At 42.4% G+C, this 27,936-nt stretch overlaps 1 protein-coding gene across 1 annotated transcript in view; it reads left to right on the forward strand.

Annotated features, from left to right (window-relative positions):
• The first annotated feature begins 13,260 nt into the window (after nt 1-13,260).
• The window catches only part of ttc21b (tetratricopeptide repeat domain 21B), a 93,065-nt gene continuing 78,389 nt past the window's right edge, over nt 13,261-27,936 (forward strand). Inside the window, exons 1-7 of the mRNA XM_063052351.1 lie at nt 13,261-13,716; nt 14,272-14,401; nt 14,510-14,620; nt 17,171-17,337; nt 19,722-19,844; nt 21,563-21,720; nt 26,455-26,539. Coding sequence (XP_062908421.1) covers nt 13,687-13,716; nt 14,272-14,401; nt 14,510-14,620; nt 17,171-17,337; nt 19,722-19,844; nt 21,563-21,720; nt 26,455-26,539 — 804 coding nt within the window. The 5' untranslated portion in view covers nt 13,261-13,686. The remainder of the gene's footprint in view (nt 13,717-14,271; nt 14,402-14,509; nt 14,621-17,170; nt 17,338-19,721; nt 19,845-21,562; nt 21,721-26,454; nt 26,540-27,936) is intronic.

The following is a 27,936-nucleotide window of genomic DNA, read 5'->3' on the forward strand; positions in this document are numbered from 1 at the left end:
ACATGAAGAGCAAAAGGATAAGATGTGAGAGGATAGGACCAATCAAGTGTGACAGTGGAAAAGTGTGTATGGAATCAGAGGAGATAGCAGAGGTACTTAATAAATGCTTTGCTTCAGTATTCACTACGGAAAAGGTTCTTGGCGATTGTAGGGATGACTTGCAGCAGACTGAAATGCTTAAGCATGTAGATGTTAAGGAAGAGGATGTACTGGAGCTTTTGGAAAGCATTAAGTCACCGGGACCGGTCGGGATGTACCCCAGGCTACTGTGGGAAGCGAGGAAGGAGATTGCTGAGCCTCTGGCAATGACCTTTGCACCATCAATGAGGACGGGAGAGGTTCCGGAGGATTGGAGGGTTGTGGATGTTGTTCCCTTATTCAAGAAAGGGAGTTGAGATAGCACAGAAAATTTGCCCACAGAAGGCAAAGAGTGGTTGTAGATGGGTCATATTCTGCATGGAGGTCAGTGACCAGTGGTGTGCCTCAGGGATCTGTTCTGGGATCTCTTCATGATTTTTATAAATGACCTGGGTGAAGAAGTGGAGTGTTGGGTTAGTAAATTAACTGATGACACAAAGTTGGGAGTGTTGTGGATAGTCTGGAAGGCTGTCAAAGGTTACAGTGGGACATTGATAGGATGCAAAACTGGACTGAGAAGTGGCAGATGGAGTTCAACCCAGATAAGTGCGAGGTGGTTCATTTTGGTAGGTCAAATATGATGGCAGAATATAGTATTAATAGTAAGACTCTTGGCAGTGTGGAGGATCAGAGGGATCTTGGGGTCCATGTCCATAGGACACTCAAAGCTGCTACGCAGTTTGACTCTGTGGTTAAGAAAGCATACGGTGCATTGGCCTTCATCAACCGTGGGACTGAGTTTAAGAGCCAAGTGGTAATGTTGCAGCTATGTAGGACCCTGGTCAGACCCCACTTGGAGTACTGTGCTCATTTCTGGTTGACTCACTACAGGAAGAATGTGGAAACCATAGAAAGGGTGCAGAGGAGATTTACAAGGATATTTCCTGGATTAGGGTGCATGCCTTATGAGAATAGGTTGAGTGAACTCGGCCTTTTCTCCTTGGAGCGGCGGAGGATGAGAGGTGACCTGATAGAGGTGTACAAGATAATGAGAGGCATTGATCGTGTGGATAGTCAGAGGCTTTTTTCCCAGGGCTGAAATGGCTTGCACAAGAGGGCACAGTTTTAAGGTGCTTGGAAGTAGGTACAGGGGAGATGTCAGGGGTAAGTTTTTTATGCAGAGAGTGCTGGGAGTGCGTGGAATGGGCTGCCAGCAGCGGTGGTTGAGGCAGAAACAATAGGGTCTTTTAAGGGACTCCTGGATAGGTACATGGAGCTTAGAAAAATAGAGAGTTATGGGTAAGTCTAGGTAGTTCTAAGGTAAGGACATGTTCGGCACAGCTTTGTTGGCCGAAGGGCCTGTATTGTGCTGTAGGTTTTCTATGTTTCTAAACGATGATGGTTAGTTATTTTCTTGAGATACATCTGGCATTCAGTATATTAGTGGCTGATATGTGAGTCAATAACCCGCATTTTCACCATAATATTTAATAGGTTAATTAACAAAAGTTTATCTAACTTGGATTTAAGCTTAATAATTGACCTAGCGTAAATTGTCATTTGTGAAAATGGGTTCCAAGTTTCTAAGATATTACAAAAACGTTGACTAACCTCTGTCCAGAAAGGCATCATTTTAATTTTTAGACCAAGCCCATTTGGAAGTTGCCTATTCTATTGACTGTACTTGACATCTAGGAAACCTACCAAACCACTCCAAGGAATACAACATAATTTTTTTGCAATGTCTCGTTGTGACTTAACCTTTCAAGTGCAGGTATCATGTTGGTAAGTTTATGTTGCCTTCAAGTTCGAGGTCAACATATAGTTTTCATGATGCAGTGCTCAGAGAACATAAAGTGCAGTTTAACTAGGAATTTGTATAATAGGTACCTGCTTCTAGCCTCTGAACTCTCAGATCTAAGGGCTATCTTTCCATTAGACTTTCTACTTTTTAGTTCTTCATTTGCACATGACCAGGATATTTTTTTTGGATTTCTTCTGCATCTAGCTTTGTAACCAGGAAAACGAGGTGAGCAGGTGTGGGCCATAATCATTGTTCACAGGGTTTGGCTCCAGTGTAAGAAGAATATACAATGAATCACTCCATTTCTTATTCTCTCCACTGGCCTGTTGCTCAGTACCTACACAATTAATCTTTCCTTCTTTTTTTGTGCATTCTGCTGGAAATTGTTGCCACTGTTTTCCTTTGCCATTACATGCCAACCATAGGATCTTGTTACTTTTACTGGTACATTAACATTTTCAGCCTTTTTAATGCAGGCGTCTAAGGAAAATACTGCCTGAACATGCAGAGACACTTGCCCTTTTAAAACTAATGCATGGTCTGGATATCGAATAACGATCTGGATATGGAGAGGATCTTTGCTATGGGGGGGGGTGGATCTTGGACTAGAGCGCAGAGCTTCAGAATTGAGGATATTCATTTAAAAAAGGAGGGTGGTGAATCTGTGGAATTAATTGCTTCAAGCAACTGTGTAGGCCAAGTCTTTGGGTATATTTAAAATGGAGGTTGATAGGTTCTAGATTAATCGAGGTGTCAAACATAGGGAGAAGACAGTAGAATGGGGTTGAGAGCGACCATGTATCAGCCATGGTGGAATGGTGGAGCAGGCGATGGGCCGAATGACCTGTTTCTATATTCCTATGTCTTATGGCCAGGGTTTAAGCAACTCTTCCACCTAGGTCAGACTGGCAAATGAAAAGCTGCAGAAATTTGGGTTGGAACTTCAGATCTGTGACTGTTTGTATTTGTGATCTAAAGTCAATAAAAAGGTGGATAAGCCATGGAAAATATATTGTCACCTATTAAGATTATAGCACCTCTGAATCCTCACATTCCCCCTCAAACATCAGGCCTAAAAGAGAACAGGATTGTCTCCCACTAAATATTGCAGGTTCTTTCACGTTTTTGAGGAGTAATAGAACGTAGAAACCATAGAAAATCTACAGCACAGAAGCAGGCCTTTTGGCCCTTCTTGAACATACTTACAACTATTTCACTTGCAGGTCACAACTGTTTCTATATCAAGTAAGTAATGAAAACACTTGTGTTCCCACCTTTCCCAGGAACGGTTCACTTCTGCAAGATCCCAATACTACATTGAGAAAAAAGTTGGAGGGTATCAGTATATTTATTTTATGGTAATATTTCATGCACTTACAATAATATTTATATTTATTCCAGAAAACAACAAATCTCAAGACGAGTGTCAGAGATAATAAGCCTGATTCTGATTTTGAGTTTGCAAATTGTACCATGTAAATTCATATCCAGATCTTTTCTGTAAATAATCCGCAACCCTCAGGTTCATTCGGCTGTGTAAACCTAGGCAAGGCAATCTCTGGCCCCGCCAAACGTGTGAGATTGAGGTGTAAGCTCACCCGAAACCATCTGTTTGTGTGGATGCTGTGTGATGTTTTCCCCTGTTACAAGTCAGTACTATGAAATAACAGACAATCATATACAATTAAATGATTTAGCTTTATAATTCTTAATTTGTTTAAAGTGTTAGTAAAAGAAAAGCAAAAAAAAGAAAAGGGCCCATTTTAATGAAACAGTCTAATGTGCACAAGTTGGAGCTCACGGTTTCCCCTTCGCTGATCCTCCTGCGATTTCCCCAGGCTTTGTCGACTCCAAGTCCACGCCTACGACCTCTCCTCTACAGCATCTTCCCTCTTCATCTCCTGCCGAACAAAAGACCCAGATCACTCCAGTGTCAGGCACACGGCAAAAAACACACTCCTGTCACTGGACGGCTCACATTCCAAAGCACCCGTTATCTCTAACCATAACCCAAACACTGCTGCTGCAGAAAGACCATTACGTTAGCAGTGAAACCTTATCCAGAGTGTTACAAATGAATAGTAGAGGTCCCAACACAGATCCATGGGACACTCTGCTAATAATAGGGTTCTAGTCAGAGAATTAACCTTCAATTATCACCTTCTATTTCCTATCATCAAGCCAACTCAGAATCCACATCAGTAGTTCCCCTGGAACTGTTGGACGGGGAATTTGTCGAATGCCTACAAGATGGCTTTTTAGAGCAGTTCGTGGTTGATCCCACTAAGGGATCAGCTGTTCTGGATTGGCTGTTGTACAATGAACTAGAATTGATTGCAGAGCTCAAGGTAAAGGATCCCTTTGGGGCCAGTGATCATAATATGATAGAATTCACCCTGCAATTTGAGAGAAAGAAGCTAAAGTCAGATGTAACAGTGGTACAGTGGAGTAAAGGGAATTACAGAAGCATGAGAGAGGATCTGGCCAAAGTTCATTGGAAGGGCACACCAGCAGGGATGATGGCAGGGCAGCAATGGCTGAAATTTCTGGGACCAATTTGGAAGATATATCCCAAAGAAGAAGAAGCAGGATAACACAACCATGGCCGACAAGGGAATGGAAAGCCAACATAAAAGCCTAAAAGAAGGTATCTAATAGAGCAAAAATCAGTGGGAAGCTGGACTGACAAATATTAAAAACTAAAAAAGTTACAAAGCTGGAAAAGATGGAATATGAAGTTAAGCTAGCCAATAACATTAAAGAGGTTACCAGAAGTCTCTTTAGATATATAAAGAGTAAAACAGAGGCAAACTAGACTGCTGGAAAATGATGCTGGAGGGGTAGTAATGGGGCCAAGGAAATAGCAGATGAACTGAAGAAGTATTTTGCATCAGTATCATCCCTACAACTGAACCTGTCTCTCTTGTACAGCTTGCTTCTATCCTTGAAGAGATCCCAATGGTCCAAGAACCTGTATCCCTATTCTCTGCACCAACTCTTTAGTTTTCCATTCATCTGGTATCTTTCTATTCCTGGGCTCACTGGCATGTTGCACCAAGAACGTTATCGTTGAGATCATTCACGTTCATCTCTTACCTTACTCCATATACTCATTCTGCAAGACCTCAGCTTTTATTCTACCTCTGCAATTTGTACCAACAAGTACAATGGCCTCTAGCTGTTCGCTCTCCTGCTCAAAAATTCTCTGCAGGTATTCAGAGACATTCTTGACTAGCACCTAGAAGACAACATGCCATCCTGGCATTTCCTCTGTAGCTACAGAAATTATTGTTTGTCCCCCTTTATTGAGTCTCTTATCACTATTGTGCTGTCTGACTGCACCCTTTCCATCTGAGCATCAGAACTTATCTCAGTGCCGGGGACTACTGTTTCTAGCCCCTGAAAGAAGATTCCCTTCAAGTGTATCCAAGGGGATATACCTGTATGTGAAGGGAATGGCCACATCACAGTGGTTTTCCTGATGAACACCCATGTATCTGAAGCCTGTGCCTTGGATGTGACAACCTCAGTAAACATCTCATCTATGAAACCCTCAGCTTCCTGGGTGATCCTGCGTACATCCAGGTCCATTTTCCGTTCCTTGACCCAATATGTCAGATGCTGAAGCTGTGTGCACTTCCCATGGATGTAGACTATCATGAAGTTCCCTGACTTCCCACGGATGTAGACCATCATGAAGTTCCCTGACTTCCCATGGATTTAGACCATCATGAAGTTCCCTGACTTCCCACAGATGTAGACCATCATGAAGTTCCCTGACTTCCCATGGATGTAGACTATCATGAAGTTCCCTGACTTCCCACGGATGTAGACCATCATGAAGTTCCCTGACTTGCCACGGATGTAGACCATCATGAAGTTCCCTGACTTCCCATGGATGTAGACCATCATGAAGTTCCCTGACTTCCCACAGATGTAGACCATCATGAAGTTCCCTGACTTCCCATGGATGTAGACTATCATGAAGTTCCCTGACTTCCCACGGATGTAGACCATCATGAAGTTCCCTGACTTCCCATGGATGTAGACTATCATGAAGTTCCCTGACTTCCCACGGATGTAGACCATCATGAAGTTCCCTGACTTCCCACGGATGTAGACCATCATGAAGTTCCCTGACTTCCCACGGATGTAGACCATCATGAAGTTCCCTGACTTCCCACATCTTGCATCTTTCATTCTTCAGTCTTAGTTTAAAGAAAGGCATAATCAACTCTTACTTTATTCCTAAAGTGTTTTAGAGAATACAAAGTGCAATGGCAACTAATACAATGCAGGTTCCTGAAAACAGCAATGTATAATGTTCTATTTTTGGAATGGTGATTGAGAAATAAGTAGTGAGCAGGAGGCTGCTTTGTTATTCTTCAAAATAGTTCCATGAGATCTTTTGTGTCTTCCTGAGAGAACCAGTAAGACCTCTCTTGCTAATTGAACAAAGCATGTACTGTATGTGTTTAAAGATATGATATAGCATCTCATTCAAAGTACAGGCATGCAGTTGACCAACCCACGGTAAGAAATAATTTGATCAGCTACCTCTGACATTGCCTACCGTGCATGTTTGTCACATGCTATACAGAACTCTGTGTTTGGCTGGCATCTAATGGTCTCACACTAAAACATGCTTCTTGTTCAGTTAAGGCCATGGTTACCATGGTAATGGCACCAGGAGGTGACTCATCATTTCCAATTACCGCACTCATCCAGAGGCCTTCTTGATCTTTTCCTTGATGCTTTTTAAATTAACTATCCCCATCACTTTACTTGAAGCAACTGGTATACATCATTACCTCAAAACATATCATTACTATATACTTATATCTATATATCCTACATCAGTAGGTTTTTATTCTAACTCAGGCCCACAGTTACCATGGAGACTGCCTTGAGGGCTGTTGTTGAGTTATCCCTGCTATCAGAGAAGACCATCCTGGAACTAGCTTCATCATCTCTAAATACATTAAGAAAAAGACTGTCATGCCTTAATTAACTTTTCCATTAATATTCTTGTACTATTGCTTCTTGAACTTTACATGAATTTACATGAGTGAACTGTTTGGATCAATGTCTGGGAAGATGACTATGTTTTTTTTAAATACATCATGCAAATGAACAGATGCATTCCATTCTTCCTAGATTCACTGTACTTGTGTAAATTCTTATTTCTTATAATACGTACTTCTCAGTCACCATCACAAAAATAGAACATACGGTCATTACACATTGCTGTTTTCAAAGATGTGTTTTGAAAGAATGGCTGAAAATAGAAACATTTTCATCTGTAAATTGAAATGATCAATTTATTTGGCATTGCTTAATCATTTCTATTTTACAAAGTCATATATTAATGAATCTGAGAAGGGTTAGCTTGATATCATTTAAGATGCAACTGACAATTTGACATGTTGATTGGGTTCATTTGATCATTTGGCTCCTCCTTGTGGCTCAGAATGGTAACGGAAATAATGATGATGTAACTAATGAATCAGAAAATAATACTTACTCATTTTATTTTAAGAACAGTTCAAAACTGTGGGCCATATTATTGAATGTTTATATTTTATTAAACTATGAGGTGCCTTAGTTTAAGTTTTTTTATTATTCTCTAATGGGTCATGAGCATAATTACTTCCTGCCTCTTACGCCACTGGCATTTAGTGCAGCAATGAGGGCCTCCATCTCCATCTGCCCATGTCGTCACACACAGATATAGAAGGATTCTACATTCCTCTTCCCATAACAACTGTTTTTTGACCAGTCAGGGATGTTAATCCTGAGCTGAACCCCAAACCTGGAGGACCAGTGGACTGCTCTCATTCTGGCCTCTACCTTTGGACCTGTTTGGCATGGCTAAACCTACCAAGAACCAAAGTATAAACCCCTGATTCCAGCCAATATAGCACTGCGGGTTATTGAGACACGCAAGCCTCCAAAACCTATGAGAAGGTTGTGGTCCCCTTGGAGGATGGGCATTTTTGACAGGGCTATCATTTCATTCCTGTTCTAAATTGTCCATGACTAATTGGTGGTTGACAGTTTTCCTAAATCGTAGTAGATCTTGTAATCAATGTATTTTCCCAGCACATTAGTAGAAAGCTCCATTATTTTGACCCAGCAATGATGAAAGAAAGATGGTTTATTTTCCAGGAAAATATAGTCCAGACCAAAGTTACAACATTCAAATTGATGCAGTATATTTTATTATAAACAGAGTGCTGTGTATATTATAATTTTTTGAATGCCATAAAAATCTTCTGTTGGAAAGTGCAGCAGCATCTGCATTTCCTGAGGAGATTGAGATATGTGAGGCTCTCTCCCCCACCCCACCCCCGATTCTAACCAATTTTTATAGGAGTACCATTGGAAGTGTCCTTACAAGCTGCATCAGGGGATTGCAAGGCATCCGACCGCAAGACCCTACAAAGGATTATGAGGTCTGCTGAGAGAATGGGGTCTCTCTTCCATATATCCAAGTTATTTATCAGGAGCTTGCATTTGCAGGGCCTCTAGCATTGTCAATGATCCCTCTCATCCATCCAACAATCCCTTTGACCCTCTATCATCAGACAGGAGATTCTGGAAAAGTGTTCTTGAATTTGGAGAGTCTGCTGCTTGTGCAATATACAGTATTGTGCAAAAGTCTTAGGCACGTATATATAAACTGCCTAAGATGTTTACACAGTATTGTATTTATCAATGTTGAGCAGTGAGTGAATTAGCAAGTTTGTAATCTGGCAAGAGCAAAGTATGTTGGGAATGGTGAGAATGGAGTACCACAGAATGGGGTGTGGGGCAGGTGGCGGAGAAGGAGTGCCAGGAGCAAGGGGTGGTACGGGTGGAGACACACGCAGCCCTGAGACACCAGGCAAGATCATTTGATTCCAAAAAATTTGTTTATTGATCATTACAGAATGCCTCTCCGGTGCCTCCTGCTCCTCCCCTCTCCCTTCTCCTTTTCCCAACCACGATTCCCTTCTCCCTGCCCTCTTCCCACTCTCAGTCCACAACAGAGACCCATGTCAAAATCAGGTTTATAGTCATTCACATATGCCATGAAATTTGTTAATTTTTTTTTGCAGCAATACAGTGAAATACATAAAATTACTCTGACCATGAGATATAGGAGCAGAAATAGGCCGTTTGGCCAATCGAGTCTGCTCCACTATTTCATCACGGCTGATCCATTTTACCTCTCAGCCCCAATCTCCTGCCTTCTCCCCATATCCTTCCAGCCCTGACTAATCAAGAATCTATCAAACTCTGCCTAAATATACACAATGACTTGACCTCTACACCTAAATCAACAATTTCCACAGATTCACCACCCCTGGCTTAAGAAACTCCTCCACATCTCCATTCTAAGAGGACACGCCTCTATTTTGAGGCTGTGTCCTCTAGTCTTTGACCAAAAATAAAATTACTACAATACTACATAGAAGTCTTAGGCACTTGCCAAAGAATAGACTCTAATACATTTGCATACTATGCATCTTATATGGTTAAGTTTCCAGACTCGGAGTATATTGATTTTAGAGGACCTGACAACAGCAATACCAGTGGTGAGGTTTTCCTTTGCTGGAGATGGCCATTCCCAGGCACGTGTGACACATATGTTCCTTGCTATATCAGCTCACATTAAATGCTGTCTATATTTAGATGTATGTGAGTGTTGAAAGGCTGCATTAGAGTGGATGTGGAAAGGATGTTTCCTACAGTCTAGGACTAGTGGGATGTCCTTTTAGAACGGAGATGAGGAGGAATTTCTTTAGCCAGAGAGTGGTGACTCTATGGAATTTGCTGCCACTAGCTGCTGTCTAAGGAAGAAATTGATAAATGCAGGGCATGAAGGGATACAGGGATTGGCTGAGAGCGAAAATGGAAGAAATGGCAGAGCAGACTTGATGGGCCAAATGGCCTAGCTCTACTCCTATATCTGTGTGTGTGTGTGTGTGTGTGTGTGTGTGTGTGTGTGTGTGTGTGCATGCCCTTAACTCCTAGTGGAGGAGTCGGGGCACTGTCATGACAAGCTTCTTGCACCAATCTTTTTGGTATGCTGATCATACAGCGTGCCTTGGACATCTGAAACCAGACAACTCGACCAAACGAGGTGGAGTTGTTAGCTCCACACTCAACCCAGGCACGGATGGAGAGCGTGCAAGGGAGCCGGCCGGATTCGAACTCAGGACCTCTCAGCCCGAAGTCCAGCGCTGATGCCACCACGCCACTAGCCGGTCCTATAAATAGATTGTCTAGGAACTTCAAGTAGAAATGAACACTGTGCAAATGCCCACACTGATGATAGTGAAAGAGTCATTAATGAATTCCTGTAATAATATCTTGTGGCTGGGATAATTGACCTTCAATAACAAAAAACATTTTCCTTTGCATTAAGTATGGCTGCAGCTACCAGAGCTTTTTCCTAATAATTTCGGTCTGTCTCACGTTTTTTGGTCAGTATCAAAATTAGGTTTGTTATCACAAGCTGTGAAATTTGTTATTTTACAGCAGCAATGCAGGGTAAGACATAAAAATTACTATAAGTTACAAAATAAATGAATAGTGCAAAAGACAAATAATGAGGTAGTGTTCATGGCTTCATGGACCATTTAGAAATCTGACAGAGGAGGAGAAGAAACTGTCCTTAAAAGAGTGTGTGGGTCTTCAGGATTCTGTGCCTCCTCTCTGATTGTAGTACTGCGAAGCGTCATGTCCTGAATGGCGAGGGTCTTTGATGAAGGATGCCACCTTCTGGAGGTACCACATCTCGAAGATGTCCTCGATGGCGGGGCGTGTTGCGCCCGTGACAGGACTGGCTGAGTCTATCGCTCTCGGCAGCCTTTTGTTGTCCTCTGCATTGGAGGCTCCACACCAGATTGTGATGTACCCAGACAGAACGCTCTCCACCGTACGTCTATAGAAATTTGCTAGTCTTTGGTAGCAAAGAAGGCATGAGAGTGGCTATATTTCATTAGGACTTTGAAGGGGTTTGGTATGTCACCAAAGACACTTGCAAACTTGTACAGATGTACCATGGAGAGTATTCTAGCAGTCTACATCATTGTCTGGTACGGGGAGGCCAGTGCACAGGATCGAAACAAGCAACAGAAAGTTGTGAACTCACTCAGCTCCATCATGGGTCCTAGCATCCAGGACATCTTTAAGGAGTGATGCCTGAAAAGGCAGCATCCATCATTAAGGACCCTCACACCCAGGACAGGCCCCCTTCTCATTGCTAGCATCAGGGAGGAGATACAGGAGCCTGAAGACACACACTCACTGATTCAGGAGCTTCTCTATCATCAGATTTCTGAATGGACATTGAACCCTTGAACACTACTTCTCTACTTTTTCTTTTCTGTTTTTGCACTATTTATTTAACCGTTTAAATAGATATACTGTAATTTTCAGCTTATTATTATGAATTGCAGTACACTGCTGTCACCTAACAGATTTCATGACATATGCTGTTGCATAACCACAAATCTCACAACATATGCCTGATTCTGACCCTTCTCAAATCTCCTCAAGCTCCCAATGAAGTAGAGCTGCTGACGTGCCTTCTTTGACCAGCAGCTCGTATGTCCATCCACCACCTGCTCCCATGGCTTTTAGTGACCCTGCTACACCTTGCCCAAGAGTGATCTGCAGGCTAGTGGAGGGAAAGAGCGCCTTGCACCTCCCTTGTAGAGACATATCTCCACCCCGCAACCCAAATAAGGAGATGTTATCACCAGTCCTTACTGACTGTGGTCTCCTAATGAAGCAGTTGAGGGTCGAGTGTCAGAAGGAGTCTCGGAGGCCCAGCTTTAAAAGATAAATCTCAGGGTTGTATACTGCATACATATTTTAATAATAAATGTACTTTGAATCTTTGATTAATAATAAGGGGATGATGGTATTGAATACCAAGCTGTATGATAAAAAATTGTCTGACATACACTCAGTGGCCACTTTATTTGGTGTCTTCTGTACCTAATAAAATGGCAATTGAGTGTATGTTCATCGTCTTCTGTTGCTGGATCCCTTCAAGTTTCACACATCAAATTTGCTGGTGAGCACAGCAGGCCAGGCAGCATCTCTAGGAAGAGGTACAGTCGACGTTTCAGGCCGAGACCCTTCATCCTGACGAAGGGTCTCGCCCTGAAACGTCGACTGTACCTCTTCCTAGAGATGCTGCCTGGCCTGCTGCGTTCACCAGCAACTTTGATGTGTGTTGCTTGAATTTCCAGCATGTGCAGAATTCCTGTTGTTTCCCTTCAAGTTTCAACATGTTGTGCATTCAGAGATGCTCTTCTGCACACCACAGTTGTAACATGTGGTTATTTGAATTACTGTCACTTTCCTGTCAGCTTGAACCAGTCTGGTCATTCTCCTCTGACCTTCCTCATTAAATAAGGCTTTTTCACCCACAGAACTGTCGTTCACTGGATGATTTCTGTTAATCGCACCATTCCCTGTAAACTTTAAACTGTGAAAATCCCAGGAGATCAGCAGTTTCTGAGATACTCAAACCACCCTGCCAGGCACTGACAATCATTCCACGATCAGTCACTCAGATCACATTTCTTCCCTATTCTAATGTTTGGTCTGAACAACAACTGAACCTATTGACCATATCTGCATCTTTTTTTTTTGCACCGAGTTGATGTCACATGATTGGCTGATCAGATATTTGCATTGCATTGATCAGATATAGGCGTACCTAATAAAGTGGTCACTGAGTGCAGCTTGACCTGTTGTCATGGTGCTCCAAAGCACTATGGAGAGCTTAGTGAGATTATTTCCACTGCAGACCTATTTTAGCAGTTGGCTAATTGTAACAGAACCAGGCGTTGCTCAGACAGTGGTTAATTTTAGTCGCAAGCCAACCTCTGGAAGCACTTCATTACAGTAGATGTAAATGCTACTGGGTGATATCTCACTTTGGTGAAAGATGAGAGCGTTGCTATGGTGAAGTCACACACTGGAATAATCATTGTCTATAGTTGTGGAACATTAATCGATATTTCAACAGGTTATTTACACATGATTATTTCAGGTGATGTTTGGATCTGGCAGGGTCGGGATGAAGTCTCGGTGCGGAAGCCCAGGTTGCCGGTGGTCGGTCCAGTTTAAGCCCGTGTGCCTTAGGAGGGCAAGGTATCACCAGCGGGAATGTCCCGATGGTTTAATCGACTGTGCTGTGTTCGAATGCTCGCTCTGCGGTTGGTTAATCGATTACGCTGTGTTCCGGTGCTCGCCCTGCGGTTGCTACCGCTTGGCTCGTAACCTGGAGACGGGCGGCGTCAGGACGCTGATCAGCCTTGTCCCTGCAGCCCGGGGCCTGGATCAGCCCGACACCACTCCCACCCCCTCAACCAGCAGCCCGGGGCCCGGATCCAGGCCGACACCACTCCCACCCCCTCAACCAGCAGCCCGGGGCCCGCATCCAGGCCGACACCACTCCCACCCCCTCAACCAGCAGCCCGGGGCCCGGATCCAGGCCGACACCACTCCCACCCCCTCAACCAGCAGCCCGGGGCCCGGATCCAGGCCGACACCACTCCCACCCCCTCAACCAGCAGCCCGGGGCCCGGATCAGCCCGACACCACTCCCACCCCCTCAACCAGCAGCCCGGGGCCCGGATCAGCCCGACACCACTCCCACCCCCTCAGCCCGACACTTTCCGACCCACAGCCAGAGGTCCGAGTCAGCTCGACCCCCTCCAGGGACCGGACCAGCCTACTGCCCGAGACCCGATTAACTTCAGTCCTGGGGTCGGCCTGCTTGCAGTTTGCGCCAGATGATGGCTGAGCAAGACTCGGCCACCTTGGTAAGTGAGGGAGGGGGTCTGCTGCCCAACCCTCGTATTCGGCGGCCTAGCCAGGCAGATAAAGTCTAGTTAGGTGGGATGGAGAAGATGGAGTTTTGGGATGATAAATCGATTAAGGAAACGCTGATTGGCATTTTGCTCTGATATTAAGGGTCGGATGGTCATGTGAAACGCATTGCAAACTTGTATAAGTAGCCGTTCGGTTGGTGGTTGGTTGATTTGGCTAGTTATCACAGTGGAGATTTCTCTGATGAGAGGAATAATTAAAACTGGGATGTACCAACTAGAGGTATACGTACATGCAAGAGTTATTACCTGTGGATAAGAAGTACTTGGGATAAGGGTGTCCTTATCTGTCACCTGTGGGAATGCCTCTCTTAATATCTTGTGTAACTCTGATGGTGTTAAGGATACCACAATATCGGACCTCGTGGTTTGAGATCTATGTGAAGGGCTAATGAAAGAAAAATGTCATACAAAAAGGATGAGGTGTAGAGGAATCAATGCCTTACAAAGATTGTGTACTAAACACAGTATTTAATTTTGACTTTGCAGGCTCTGATAAACTACTACTGTCAAAAAAATTACTTTAATCATATCCAGATTGCAGCTGATGAAGGTATCAAAAGATATGGCAATGATGCAGTGTTCCTGTTTTTTCATGCGTATGGGATCCTTATGGAAGGTAACTTCATGCAGTGAAAAAGCTGAATGCAATTTCATAGCATTCACAAACTAACCAGTGACAAACTTGTTTTATAATTCCCAAATTATCTTTATTTTGTATATGCAGATCGTATTCAAGAAGCTATCCGTGAGCTTGAGGCTATCAGGGAGAAGCAGGATGTGTCCCTGTGCTCAATAATGGCTTTAATCTACGCTCATAAAAAATGTTCAGCTCCGGGTGAGTACATATAGCATCCAATACAGGCAAGGAGGAAATTGCAGCTTTAATTCTAAAGTAAAAAATGTATGAAATCAATTGGTGTCTTTCTACTACATCTATGTTTAAGTAATCAGAATCAGGTTTATTGTCACTGGCATCAGATGTGAAATTTGTTAACTGTTAATTTAGTATGTTGTGGGCACGCGGCCAAATGGTTAAGGCATTGGACTAGCTACCTGAAGGTTGTGAGTTCGAGCCCCAGCCAAGGCAACGTGTTGTGTCCTTGAGCAAGGCACTTAATCACACATTGCTGTGCGATGACGACAGTGGTGCCAAGCTGTATGGGTCCTAATGCCCTTCCCTGTCGTGGAGAGGGGAGACTTGCAGCATGGGCAACTGCTGGTCTTCCATACAACCTTGCCCTGGCCTATGGAGAGTGAAGACTTTCCAGGCGCAGATGCATGGCCTCGCAAGACTAACAGATGCCTTTAATTTAGTATGGAACAAAGTGATCATACAATAAACAGCAGTTGGTTTCAAGACAATACTGATTTTACAAGAATCCAATATGATTTCTACTTGTTCGGTTTTCTAATATACTTTTGTAATATTTGAATCTTTCTGTTGAAATCGAATATAGTAGTTGGGTCATTAATGCCACTGTCACCCTCATGACAAGTATTGGACTACCACATCCAAATTTTGTGAAGGAAGTTTGTGTTGTATGTAAATGAAAACTATGAGGGACATCTACTAAACCAGTGCAAGATCCTCAAAATATCCACAGTTCTTTTAATGTGCAATGTTCACAGGTTATTCATTCATAGAAATAACTAACATGCATAACTCCTGTGTCTCAATATGTATTTTATCTATTATTTAGAGATACAGTGTGGAATAGGTCCTTCAAGCCATGCTGACCGCAACCCTCCATTTAACCCTAACCTAATTACATGACAACTTACAATGACCAATTAACCTACTAGCCAGTATGTCTTTGGACATCGGGAGGAAACCCACGCACTTCAAGGGGAGGACACACAAACTCCTTACACGGGACACTGGGATTGAACTCCGATGGCCTGAGCTGTAATGGTGTTGTACAAACCACTATGTGACCATACTGTCCTAACCTGATAATTACTTACTGATCAGAAAAGGAGGTACAGAAACCCTTTGGATTCATTAGACCAGCAGTACCATATTTATTTCTATTTCTGTTTTAAGCTGAACAGGTTTCCAGTGATTTACTTGCTGCTAGTATTATTTTCCTCACTTCTAATCGGAAGTCATAAATTCTTCCTAGACCATAGGACATGGGAGCAGAATTATGCCATTCAGCCCATCGAGTCTGCTCTGCCATTCCATCATGGCTGATCCTGGATCCCACTCAACCCCACACCCCTGCCTTCTTGCCAAATTCTTTGATGCCCTGACTGATTAGGAAACAATCAACTTCTGCCTTAAATATACGCATGGACCTGGCTTCCACCACAGTCTGTGGCGAAGCATTCCACAGATTTACTACTCTCTGGCTAAAAAAATTCCTCCTTATCTCTGTTCTGAAGGGTCGTCCCTCAATTTTGGGGCTGTGCCCTCTAGTTCCGGATACCCCCACCATAGGAAACATCCTCTCCACATCCACCCTATCTAGTCCTTTCAACATTCGGTACATTTCAATGAGATCCCCCTGCGTTCTTCTAAATTCCAGTGAGCATAGGCCTAAAGCTGCCAAACGCTCCTCATCTGTGAATCCTTCATTCCTGGAATCATCCTCATGAACCTCCTCTGGACTCTCTCCAATGACAACACATCCTTTCTGAGACATGGGGCCCAAAACTGTTGACAGTACTCCAAGTATGGCCTAACTAGTGTCTTATAAAGGCTTATCATTATCTCCTTACTTTTATTTTCTGTTCCCCTTGACATAAATGCCAACATTGCGTTTGCCTTCTTTACCACAGATGTAACATGTAAATTTACCTTCTAGGAGTCTTGCACGAGGACTCCTAAGTCCCTTTGCACCTCTGATGTTTGAACCTTTTCTCCATTTAGATAATAGTCTGCTCTATTCTTCCTTTTACCAACATGCATTATCATATATTTTCCAATACTGTATTCCATCTTCCACTTTTTGCCTGTTCTTCCAATTTGTCTAAGTCCTGTTGTCTAATCACATTGCTTCCTCAGCACTACCTACCTCTCCACCTATCTTTGTATCATCCGCAAACTTTGCCACAAAGCATCAATTCCATTGCTCTGTTTTTTGTGGCAAGAATCTGATTGCCTTAAGGTAGTCATTATTCATTCCTTAAATCTTGCATCTGCACATTAGAATTACAATTGAACTCCATAACTATCAGAAATTGGAGCACAAGATGGATTCTTACCCCCTTAATAAAGATGATGGAATCATTTGTTGACTATCTGCTGCCAACTACACCAGTGCAATCTTTGACTGAATCTCCTACTATGCATAGTTTGGCTTTGCACTTTGTAATTTGCTGAGCAACTAAATAAACAAATTTGACAGTAAGCAAGCATTTAAAGTATTATTTTTCATAAAAGATCGTGATGCCATTCAAGAACTGGATAGCAAACTCAAAGAGTATCGAAAGACTGCAGGACCGATGGCATTGTACTTTGCGGGCCTCTTTCTTTGGCATATTGGGCGACATGACAAAGCTCGTGAATATGTTGACAGAATGATTAAGATCTCGAATGGATCAAGAAAGGTTTGTATATTACATGGAAAATCAAAGCTGGAGGGACTCGGCAGGTCAGGCAGCATCTATGGAGGGAAATGGACATCTGCCGTTTCAAGTTGAGACCCTTCATGTAGTCACCTGCCCCACTGAGTCCTCCGACTTTTTACTGTTCCTCCAGATTCTAGATTCCAAAATCTTCTATCTCTTGTGTCCCCAACCTTCTGTTGATGTCTGTCTGCAGATAATTCTGTAATTTAACAGGAATCTTGAAATAGTTTTCTTTGCATTACTGAAATATTGTGCTGTAATCACATGTTGGTACAAGAGTAACAGTAGTGCTGATTCCTTTCAATTTCAAGCACCATGATAAAGCTTGAGATGACTTGGTGCATGCCCTCACCCATATCTCCTCCATTTCCCGCACTTCGGCCCTCACCCCATCCTCCCGCAACCACAACAGGGACAGAGTTCCCCTTGTCCTCACCTACCACCCCACCAGCTTCCGGATCCAGCACATTATCCTCCGCAACTTTCGCCACCTTCAACAGGACCCCACCACTAAGCACATCTTTCCCTCTCCACCCCTCTCCAATTTCCGCAGGGATCGGTCCCTCCGCGAGTCCCTTATCCACACGTCCATCCCCACGGATCTCCCACCCGGCACTTATCCATGTAAGCGAAAGTGCTACACCTGTCCCTACACCTCCTGTCTTGCCACCATTCAGGGCCCCAAACAGTCCTTCCAAGTGAGGCAACACTTCACTTGTGAGTCTGTTGGGGTCATCTATTGCATCTGGTGCTCCCGGTGCGGCCTCCTCTACATCGGTGAAACCCGACGCAGATTGGGGGACCACTTCGTCGAGCACCTCCACTCCGTCCGCCACAACAGACAGGATCTCCCAGTAGCCACCCACTTCAACTCTGCTTCCCATTCCCATTCAGATATGTCCATACATGGCCTCCTCTACTGCTGTCATGAGGCTAAACTCAGGTTGGAGGAGCAATACCTCATATACCATCTAGGTAGTCTCCAGCCCCTTGATGTGAACATAGAATTCTCCAACTTCTGGTAATTCCCTCCCCCTCTCTTTCTCTATCCCTATTTCACTCTGCCTCCTTCCCCAGCTGCCTATCACCTCCCTCATTGTTCCGCCTCCTCCTTCTACTACCCATTGTTTTCCTGCCTATGATGTCCCTGCTTCCCCTCCCCCACCCCTTTGTCTTTCAAATTACTGGTTTTTCAACTGAAACTACGAGCCTTCTTCCAACCCTCCCCCACCTTCTTTCTTCAGTCCTGACGAAGGGTTCCGGCCCGAAACGTCGACTCATCGTTTCCACTGATGCTGCCGGTCCTGCTGATTTTCTCCAGCGTATTGTGAGTGTTGCACCAAAATAATTAGTACACATCATCTACTGCATTAACCAGATTTGTAACATTTGGACTATGGCAATATTCTCTAAATTTATTTCAAATCAGTATTTTACTAACTTAAATACCATAAATGGTGGAGCATCTCTTCACTAGAAATCTGCAATGACCTATCAGCATTCCTGTGACTGAGCTCTGCTGTACTTTGATCTGTACAGCATGTAGACTCCAGCAGGTAGCATGAAGTTCTGAATACTTTCCATCTCAGTTGGGACATTTGCCCACTGAAGCTCTGCCAGGTCACCCTGATGCAAGCACTGTGGGCTCATAAAAATGAATGGGAGGAATCAGCTGCTGTGAAAAAGCTTCTTGATTAATTTAGACCAAAGTACCATAAAATATTGGAGCAGAATAAGGCCATTTGGCCCATCGAGTCTGCTCTGCCATCTCATCATGGCTGATCCACTTTCCCTCTCAGCACCCATCTCCTGCTTTCTCCCCATATCCCTTCATACCCTGGCTAATTAACAATCTATCAACATCTGCCTTAAATATACTTAAATATATAATTTAATTCTGTGTGTGTGTTTAAAATTAAAACTTTTAACTTTTGTTATTTTTTAAACTGTTTTCAATTGATTTTGAATTATATATTATAACCTTTCACAGTGGGTAAACCTGGGAATAGATCCTTGCCAGCTGTCAAAGCTATTGTTTCATTATATCTAGCCAGCTGTGTTGTAAATCCTGCACTGCTCTGGGCCAAAATGATGAGCAGGGTCCAGCCTGGACCATACTGAAATAATTTGTGTTTTCCTATGCACAGTTGCCCTGAGATGTCAGACAGCAGAAGATCTGACTTGAGGTGTTACTAAGGATCTGACTTCCCCATAGCTGGAAGTTTAAGGTGTTGCATTCCATTTCCTATTTCTACTCATATTCCTAACCCAGATTTCCATTGATCTACCTCCAGCTTATAGTTACTTTGTCTATGCTTACCTTTGGCCATTTGATCATTGTTGTTCCGTGTACTATTTTACAGGGTCTGACTTTAAAAGGATGGATTGATTTAACTAGTGGGAGAGATGCATATGCTAAAAAGGCCATCAAATACCTTGATGAAGGAATCCAAGATGGGAATGATGTATTTGCTATGATGGGAAAAGTGAGTAAAAATTGGGAATAAAAACTACTGTACAAAGATGAAACTATACTTCAGTTACTGTAACCAATTGCTGTAAATCAGACAGCTATTGCTACTGACAAAGTCACATCAATAGTTGTTTTGGGGAATTGTGAAATAAGTAGAATGACTGCAGCACCTGGAAACCAACTGTTGAATATCTACTTATTCTACTGAGTCTATCTCGCTCCTGAAAGCCTGCAGAAATTTTTCAATTCAATTCAAAGTACATTTATTATCAAAGTATGTATGCAGTATACAACCCTGAGATTCCTCTTCCACACAGGGAATCACAAAACAAAGAAGAACCATGGCACCAACCCATTCAAAAATAAACATCAACTCCCCCCCCACCATGTGCAAAAAGATTGTGCGAACAGCAACAAAAAAAGTGAAAAAACAAAGCATAAAACACAAAATCAAAAGGCATATTTCAGTACAGTTCAGCTCTGTTCATTATCTGTAGGCCAAATGAGTAACAAAAAAAAGCAACCAGAGCTAGAACTAGAAACGAGAACACATCTTAAACCTGAATTAGAGTCCAAATCTACAATCCGCATTGATCAAACCTTGCTTCGGTACCATCCACCAACAGGGTCGAGGGAGAGAGAGACCACTGAAAGCATCGACTCTAAGATACTTATCAGCTGCCATTTGAATTCTACAGTTTAATCTCTCCATCCATTTCATGCGTCTCTCTCTGTCTCTTTGAAATCTACTACCATTCTTCTCACACTTCACTAGGCTTCAAAGTTTTCTATAATCTGCACAAAACATTAATATTTATGCAAGGAAACCATGTTCCTCTTATTAATCCCTGGAAACTCCAATGTAGGCTTCCCATAAATCCAGAAAAATACTTCCTGCTCTCTTTACTTCGGCAAGTTTGCATCTCTGCTGTTGTCACTGTTTCTTTGTTCAATGCCCTTTCATCTTAGGGACAAGTGCATTAAGTTCCCCTTTTGGAATTTCATATACACTGCCTTTGCCTCATCAACTCTTGATGTTACTTCTTTAGGTTAGATGGACATATTTTGGCTTAACAAATCCATGTTGACTTTCTCTAATCATCCCATATTTGTCTAAGTAACTTTTGATTTTGTTTTTGATTATTGTTTCAGGAATTATGCGGACCACAAATATTAAATTAATGGGTTTGTAGTTTCTGGGTTTCTCCCTACAGCTTTCTTCGAAAAAGAATGTAATATTAGCTATTTCCCAATGTTTGGATACCACTATTCAATCTATAGATGTTTGGAAGATTATGGCCTGGGTGCCTGTATTTTAAACCATAAGATAGGAGTAGAACTAGGTTATTTGGCCCATTGAATCTGCTCCATCATTTGGTAATTGCTAATTTATTTTCCTTCTCAACCCCATTCTCCTGCCTTCTCCCTGTAGCATTCGATGCCCTTGCTAATCAAGAACCTATCAACTTCTGCTCTGAATATACTCAATGACTTGGACTCCAGAGCTGTCTGTTGCAATGAATTCCCTGGATTCACCACTTTTACTCAACAAAATTCCTTTTCATCTCAGTTCTAAATAGCAGAGGAAACATTCAGTTGTTCTATCATTTGATTTGTTGAAGAAAGCTCAGTCCACTAACTTAACCCACCCAAAATTATAAAGCATTTAAGGATAGGACTATTTCATTTGCTAATTTTTTTTGATTTCAGAATATTATTTCTTAATAATAGGCACAGTACTTTGAAATGCGACAGAACTTCTCGGGGGCTTTGGAAGTGGTAAACCAAATAATAGTTCATTTTCCTGGCTTCTTGCCTGCTTTTGTAAAGAAGATGGAGTTGCAGCTAGCCTTGCAGGATTGGGAACAGACAATAGAGACAGTACACAGGTAAACATGTTTGATTAACCTGAAAGTATCTCTCTTAAATGTGCATAATGGGGGTTGTTACAGTAGATCAGTAAGTAATATTTGTGCTGTATACTGTATAGCCTAGACACAAATAACACTTCTGGGTCAGAATCTATGGAGTGCGATAACAAAACTTGAAGTAAATTTTGTTATCAAAAGAACATATATGTCACTATATGCAACACTCAGATTTATTTTCTTGTGGGCATACTCAGCAAATCTATAGAATAGTAGCCATAACAGGATTAGTGAAAGATCAACCACAGTGTAGAAGACAACAAACTGTGCAAATGTAAATAAGTAGCAATAAATAACGAGAACATGAGATAAAGTGTCTTTAAAAGTGAGATAATTGGTTGTGGGAACATTTCAATGATGGAGCAAATAAGTGTAGTTATCCCCTTTTATTTAAGAGCCTGATGGTTGAGGGGTCGTAACTGTTCTTGAACCTTGTGGTGTGAGTCCTGAGGCTCTTGTACCTTCTACCTGATGGCAGCAGTGAGAAGACAGCATGACATGGGTGGTGAGGATCTCTGATGATGGATGCTGCTTTCCCATGACAACGTTACATGTGGATGTGCTCTATGGTTGGGAGGGCTTTTCCTGTGATGTACTGAGCCAAATCCACTAGTGCAGAAACAGGTAAATGTAAGGTTTCCGTCCTGTCCAAAAGAGATCAAATGATGAGATCCCTTTTAGACAGAACTGAAAATCAGGTGAGTATGAAATAACTTAAGGAAAGATGTCTGTGAAGTAGAGGCAGCTCATTAAATGGTAATTAGGGCAATGTACACATTTGAATATATTATCTACATCTTACCGAATTAGACCTAGCCAGGTACCGTATATACCATTTCTATCATGGCAACCATAAAACACTTGGTTTTATTTATGCCATGTGCCATTAAGAAATAGTTGAGTATTGTGTTCGTACACTTAGCTTAATGCAATTACAATGCCAGCAACCTCAGTTCAATCCACTGCTGACTGTTTCTGTCTCATACTCATCTGATGTTAAATTCTGTCCAATTATCATGGTTGTTCTTGGCATAGTTTTCTCCTGAACTGGTTTGCCATTGCTTTCTTCTGGGCAGTGTCTTTACAAGATGGATGACCCCAGCAGGGATGACTTACAGCGGACTGAAAAGCTTGAGCACATAGATATTCAGGAAGAGGATGTATTGGAGCTTTTGGAAAGCATCAAGTTGGATACGTCACCAGGACTGGACAAGATGTACCCTAGGCTACTGTGGGAAGCTAGGGAGGAGATTGCTGAGACTCTGACGATGATCTTTGCATCATCAATGGGGACGGGAGAGGTTCCGGAGGATTGGAGGGTTGTGGATGTTGTTCCATTATTCAAGAAAGGGAGTAGAGATAGCCCAGGAAATTATAGGCCAGTGAGTCTTGCTTCAGTGGTTGGTAAGTTAGAAACATAGAAATATATTTGATGGAGAATATCCTGAGAGGCAGGATTTAGATTATGAAGACACGTAGTCCTCTTTTATTGTCATTTAGTAATGTATGCATTAAGAAATGATACAATATTTCCTCCGGTGTGATATCACAAAACACAGGACTAACCAAGGCTGAAAAAACTGACAAAACCACATAATTGTAACTTATAGTTACGACAGTGCAACAATACTATAACTCGATGAAGAAAGTCCGTGAGCACAGTAAAGAAGTCTGTCAAATGCCCCACATCTCACGCAGATGGGAGAAGGAAGAAAAGCTCTCCCTGCCATGCCGACCACAATCCGACTCTGAGTCATCTGAAAACTTCGAGCTCTGATCAGCTCTCCGACACCGAGTACTGAGCACCATCTCTGTCCGAACGATTCGACCTCCTTCTCGGTCGCCAAAAGCAGGCAAGGCTGGGGATTTTGAGGCCTACCTTCGGACAGATTCCCGACCACGCAGTAACGACAGCAGCGAACGAGCGTTTCAGAAATTTCTCCAGATGTTCCTCTGTGCTTTCACGTCCATTCTCCATCAAATCAGAATTGTCCACGGCCCCTATTTAGCAGATATGACATCATTTTTCACCGGAGGGCTGCGCACGCACAGGCGCGCCGCCATCTTCTCCTCCCACCCATGAACATTTGAAGAGGCATAATATGATTAGGAATAGTCAGCATGGCTTTGTGAAAGGCAGGTCATGCTTTATGAGCCTAATTGAATTTCTTGAGGATGTGACTAAACACATTGATGATGGTAGAGCAGTAGATGAAGTGAATATGGATTTCAGCAAGGTATTTGACAAGGTACCCTATGCAAGGCTTATTGAGAAAGTAAGGAGGCATGGGATAAAGGGGAAATTGCTTTGTGGATCTAGAACTTGCTTGCCCACAGAAAGCAAAGAGTGGTTATAGATGGGTCATACTCTGCATGGAGGTCGGTGACCTCAGGGATCTGTTCTGGGGCCCCTACATTTCGTGATGTTTATAAATGACCTGGATGAATAAGTGGAGGGATGGGTTAGGTAATTTGCTGATGACACAAAGGTTGGAGGTGCTGTGGATAGTGTGGAGGACTGTCAGAGGTTACAGCGGGTCATTGATAGGATGCAAAAATGGACTGAGAAGTGGCAGGTGGAATTCAACCCAGATGAAATGGTTCATTTTGGTAGATCAAATATGATGACAGAATATAGTATTAATGGTAAGACTCTTGGCAGTGTGGAGGATCAGAGGGATCTTGGGGTCCGAGTCCATAGGACACTCAAGGCAGCTGTGCAGGTTGACTCTATGGTTAAGAAAGCATACAGTGCATTGGCCTTCATCAATCGTGGGATTGAGTTTAGAAACCGAGAGGTAATGTTGCAGCTATATAGGACCCTTGTCAGACCTCACTTGGAGTACTGTGCTCAGTTCTGGTCGCCTCACTATAGGAAGGACGTGGAAACCATAGAAAGGGTGCAGAGGAGATTTACAAGGATGTTGCCTGGATTGGGGAGCATGCCTTACAAGAATAGGTTGAGTGAACTCGGCCTTTTTTCCTTGGAGTGACGGAGGATGAGAGGTGACCTGATAGAGGTGTACAAGATGATGAAAGACATTGATCGTGTGGATAGTCAGAGGTTTTTTCCCAGGGCTGAAATGGCTAGCACGAGAGGGCACAGTTTTGAGGTGCTTGGAAGTAGGTACAGAGGAGATATTGAGGTAAGTTTTTTACACAGAGAATGGTGAGTGCGTGGAATTGGCTGCCGGCGACGGTGGTGGAGGCGGATACGATGGGGTCTTTAAAGAGGCTCCTGGACAAGTATACGGAGCTCAGAAAAATGGGTAACCCTAGGTAATTTCTCAGATAAGGACATGTTCGGCATGTTAAGCTTTGTGGGCCGAAGGGCCTGTATTGTGCTGTAGGTTTTCTATGTTTCTGCTCTTCAGAGGTTGTCTGCCTGGCGTCAGTGGTCGCATCACCAGAACTTGTGATATGCCCCAGCTGCTCATATCACCACTGCTTCCACCCGTGGTTTCACATGACCCTGATCGGAGGGCTAAGCAAGTACTACACCTTGCCCGAGGGTGACCGGCAGACCAGCGGAGGGAAGGAGCACCTTACACTTTCTATGATAGAGACTTATCTCCACCCCGCCCCCCCCCCCACCTAAGAGGATATATTAATAGATAGAAAACAGAACTGAAATACACTTAGGTTGTGAGAGTGTGATTGTTGATATGCCTCTAACACTAGTGTTGGGATGCCAGTTCTGTTGACATTCCATGATTTTAATGAGAAGATTAAGCATAATCTATGTAAATTTGTGTAGAAATTTCTTTAGTCACTTCTGTAGAAAAATTTGCTATAAACAATCATGGTCATGGATAGACCATGATCACCCACGTCATATAACACGGCACATAGAGAACAAATGGTGTGAGAACAGTAATTAGATGTCCTAATCAAAGTGAAACCAATAGGACTCTATATTTAAGAATTCTCTAGTGGTTGAAATTTTAGCTGAAACGAATAAAGAGATTCATGATTATTCGAACCCAGTCACAGCAAGTTCGTGGAAATCTGCAGATGCTGGAATTTCAAGCAACACACATCAAAGTTGCTGGTGAACGCAGCAGGCCAGGCAGCATCTCTAGGAAGAGGTACAGTCGACGTTTCGGGCTGAGACCCTTCGTGGGGACTAACTGAAGGAAGAGATAGTAAGAGATTTGAAAGTTGGAAGGGGAGGAGGAGATCCAAAATGATAGGAGAAGACAGGAGGGGGAGGGATGGAGCCAAGAGCTGGATGGTTGATTGGCAAAAGGGATATGAGAGAATTATGGGACAGGAGGCCTAGAAAGTATGTGTATGTATGTATGTGTATATATATATAGTTATTGCTTCATTTAAGAAAAACGTTTTTGGTTGATTTGTAAATGTTGTGTTCTTTATAATAAGAGAAAGAATAGAATTGTTTTCTGGTGATTCCACTGTACCCATAACCTTTGTATCCCATAACCATTGACAACAAAAATGTAAACAAAATCAATTGAATTGCCAAATGTATGTAGGAATTGTAATTCCTTTCCCATCTTCATTAAAAATGTGGTAGTAAATATAATTATGTACGCATTTAGGTTATTTCAATACTTTCTGTCCTTTAATAAATTGTAATTCTGTTTTGCATGAAATATTTCAATACATTCAGGTGAAATTAAGACTTTAATTTGTTAAATTGTCATTTAAAACGTATTCTAAAATCTATTGCAGACTGTTGCAAAAGGAAAGTCATAATTTTGAAGCACTAATGATGCTGGCTCTACATTTATTATGCAGAGAGGGAAATATTAAAGAGGTAAGAAAGAATTGTAATAATTAATCAGCACTGATTAGTTTCATCCCTGGTACAACGTACTATGCTTTTATAGATACATTCAGGTTTGTCAATTATGGCAAAATTCAGAGTTGGTTATTGCAGTTTTCTGCTTGCTTCAACAAAGTTTTTGTATTAAACTTTTCAGCCCAGTTTTTGCTATATAAATTGTGTGCTCATTGGAAATACTTTTATAGGATAAGGAGGTTGGTTTTAAATTTTGTGAACAGGAGGTATTGTTCTGATTTAAGCCAAACATGCATCTTCCTACCAAAGGACTGTATCAATTTCAAAGTACAGGTTTCCCCCACTATCTGAAAGTAGAGTGTTCCAATGAAACCTTTCATATGCCGAAATGGCATAAAATGAAGAAGCTATTACCATTAATTTATATGGGAAAAACTTTTGAGCATTCCCAGACCCAAAAAATAACCTACCAAATCAAACCAAATAACACATAAAACCTAAAATAACACTAACATAGTAAAAGCAAGAATGATATGATAAATACACAGCCAATATAAAGTAGTCATGCTTTTCTGCAATCATTGCAGCACTGTCAATCGTAGCAAAAATCTCATGCAAGTGCTTCACGTTCCGTTCCTGGACGACTTCACTTTCGGGCCATTGGCTGTTGCGTTCGGTTTTGATTCGTATCCTTTCCTCTTGCAGTTGCATCAGTATTGATGAAGTTGATGCAATCAGTAATTGCATCAATTTCAACAAAAGGACTAACGTATCCACTCATGTACTTAGAAAAAATCACGTGGGTATTCCAACCACTTGGATGTGAATGAAACACAACAGGAAGTGAATGAAACGACATGGAGTGTTCACCACGATCGACACGCTTAATTACGTCCAGTTTTACACCAAGCGTAACACCTTTGTGAGCTCTCTTTGGCTTTTCTGATACCTTAGGACACATCTTGCTAACGGATGCACAAAATAAATTGAGATAAAGCACAGATGCTCACAGCCACAGTTCAAAGCTATGGCGGCTTGATGCTGAGATGCTGAGTGTAGTTCCCAGGGAAGGAGCTCGCTGCAAAACAAACTCTGAGCACTATTTTCGCTTTTCGCCTTTTTTCGTAAAGCGAAAATCCTCTTCGGATTTCTTTCGGTTAGCGAAAGCAGGTACTAATGTTGGTCTTTCGTAAAAGCGAAGTGGCGTAAAGTGAACTTTCGAAAAGCAGGGGATATCTGTATCCAGAATATCATCTATTAAGACAGGGGTCCCCAACCTTTTTTGCACTGCAGACCGGTTTAATATTGACAATATTCTTGCGGACTGGCCGACCGGAGGGGGGTTCAAGTAGGGTTAAACTCACCTCAACATGTCTTTTACAGTTAGGGTTGCTAACTTTCTCACTCCCAAA

This window comes from Mobula hypostoma, chromosome 6 (assembly GCF_963921235.1).
Source record: "Mobula hypostoma chromosome 6, sMobHyp1.1, whole genome shotgun sequence".
NCBI classification, from domain to species: Eukaryota; Metazoa; Chordata; class Chondrichthyes; order Myliobatiformes; family Myliobatidae; genus Mobula; species Mobula hypostoma.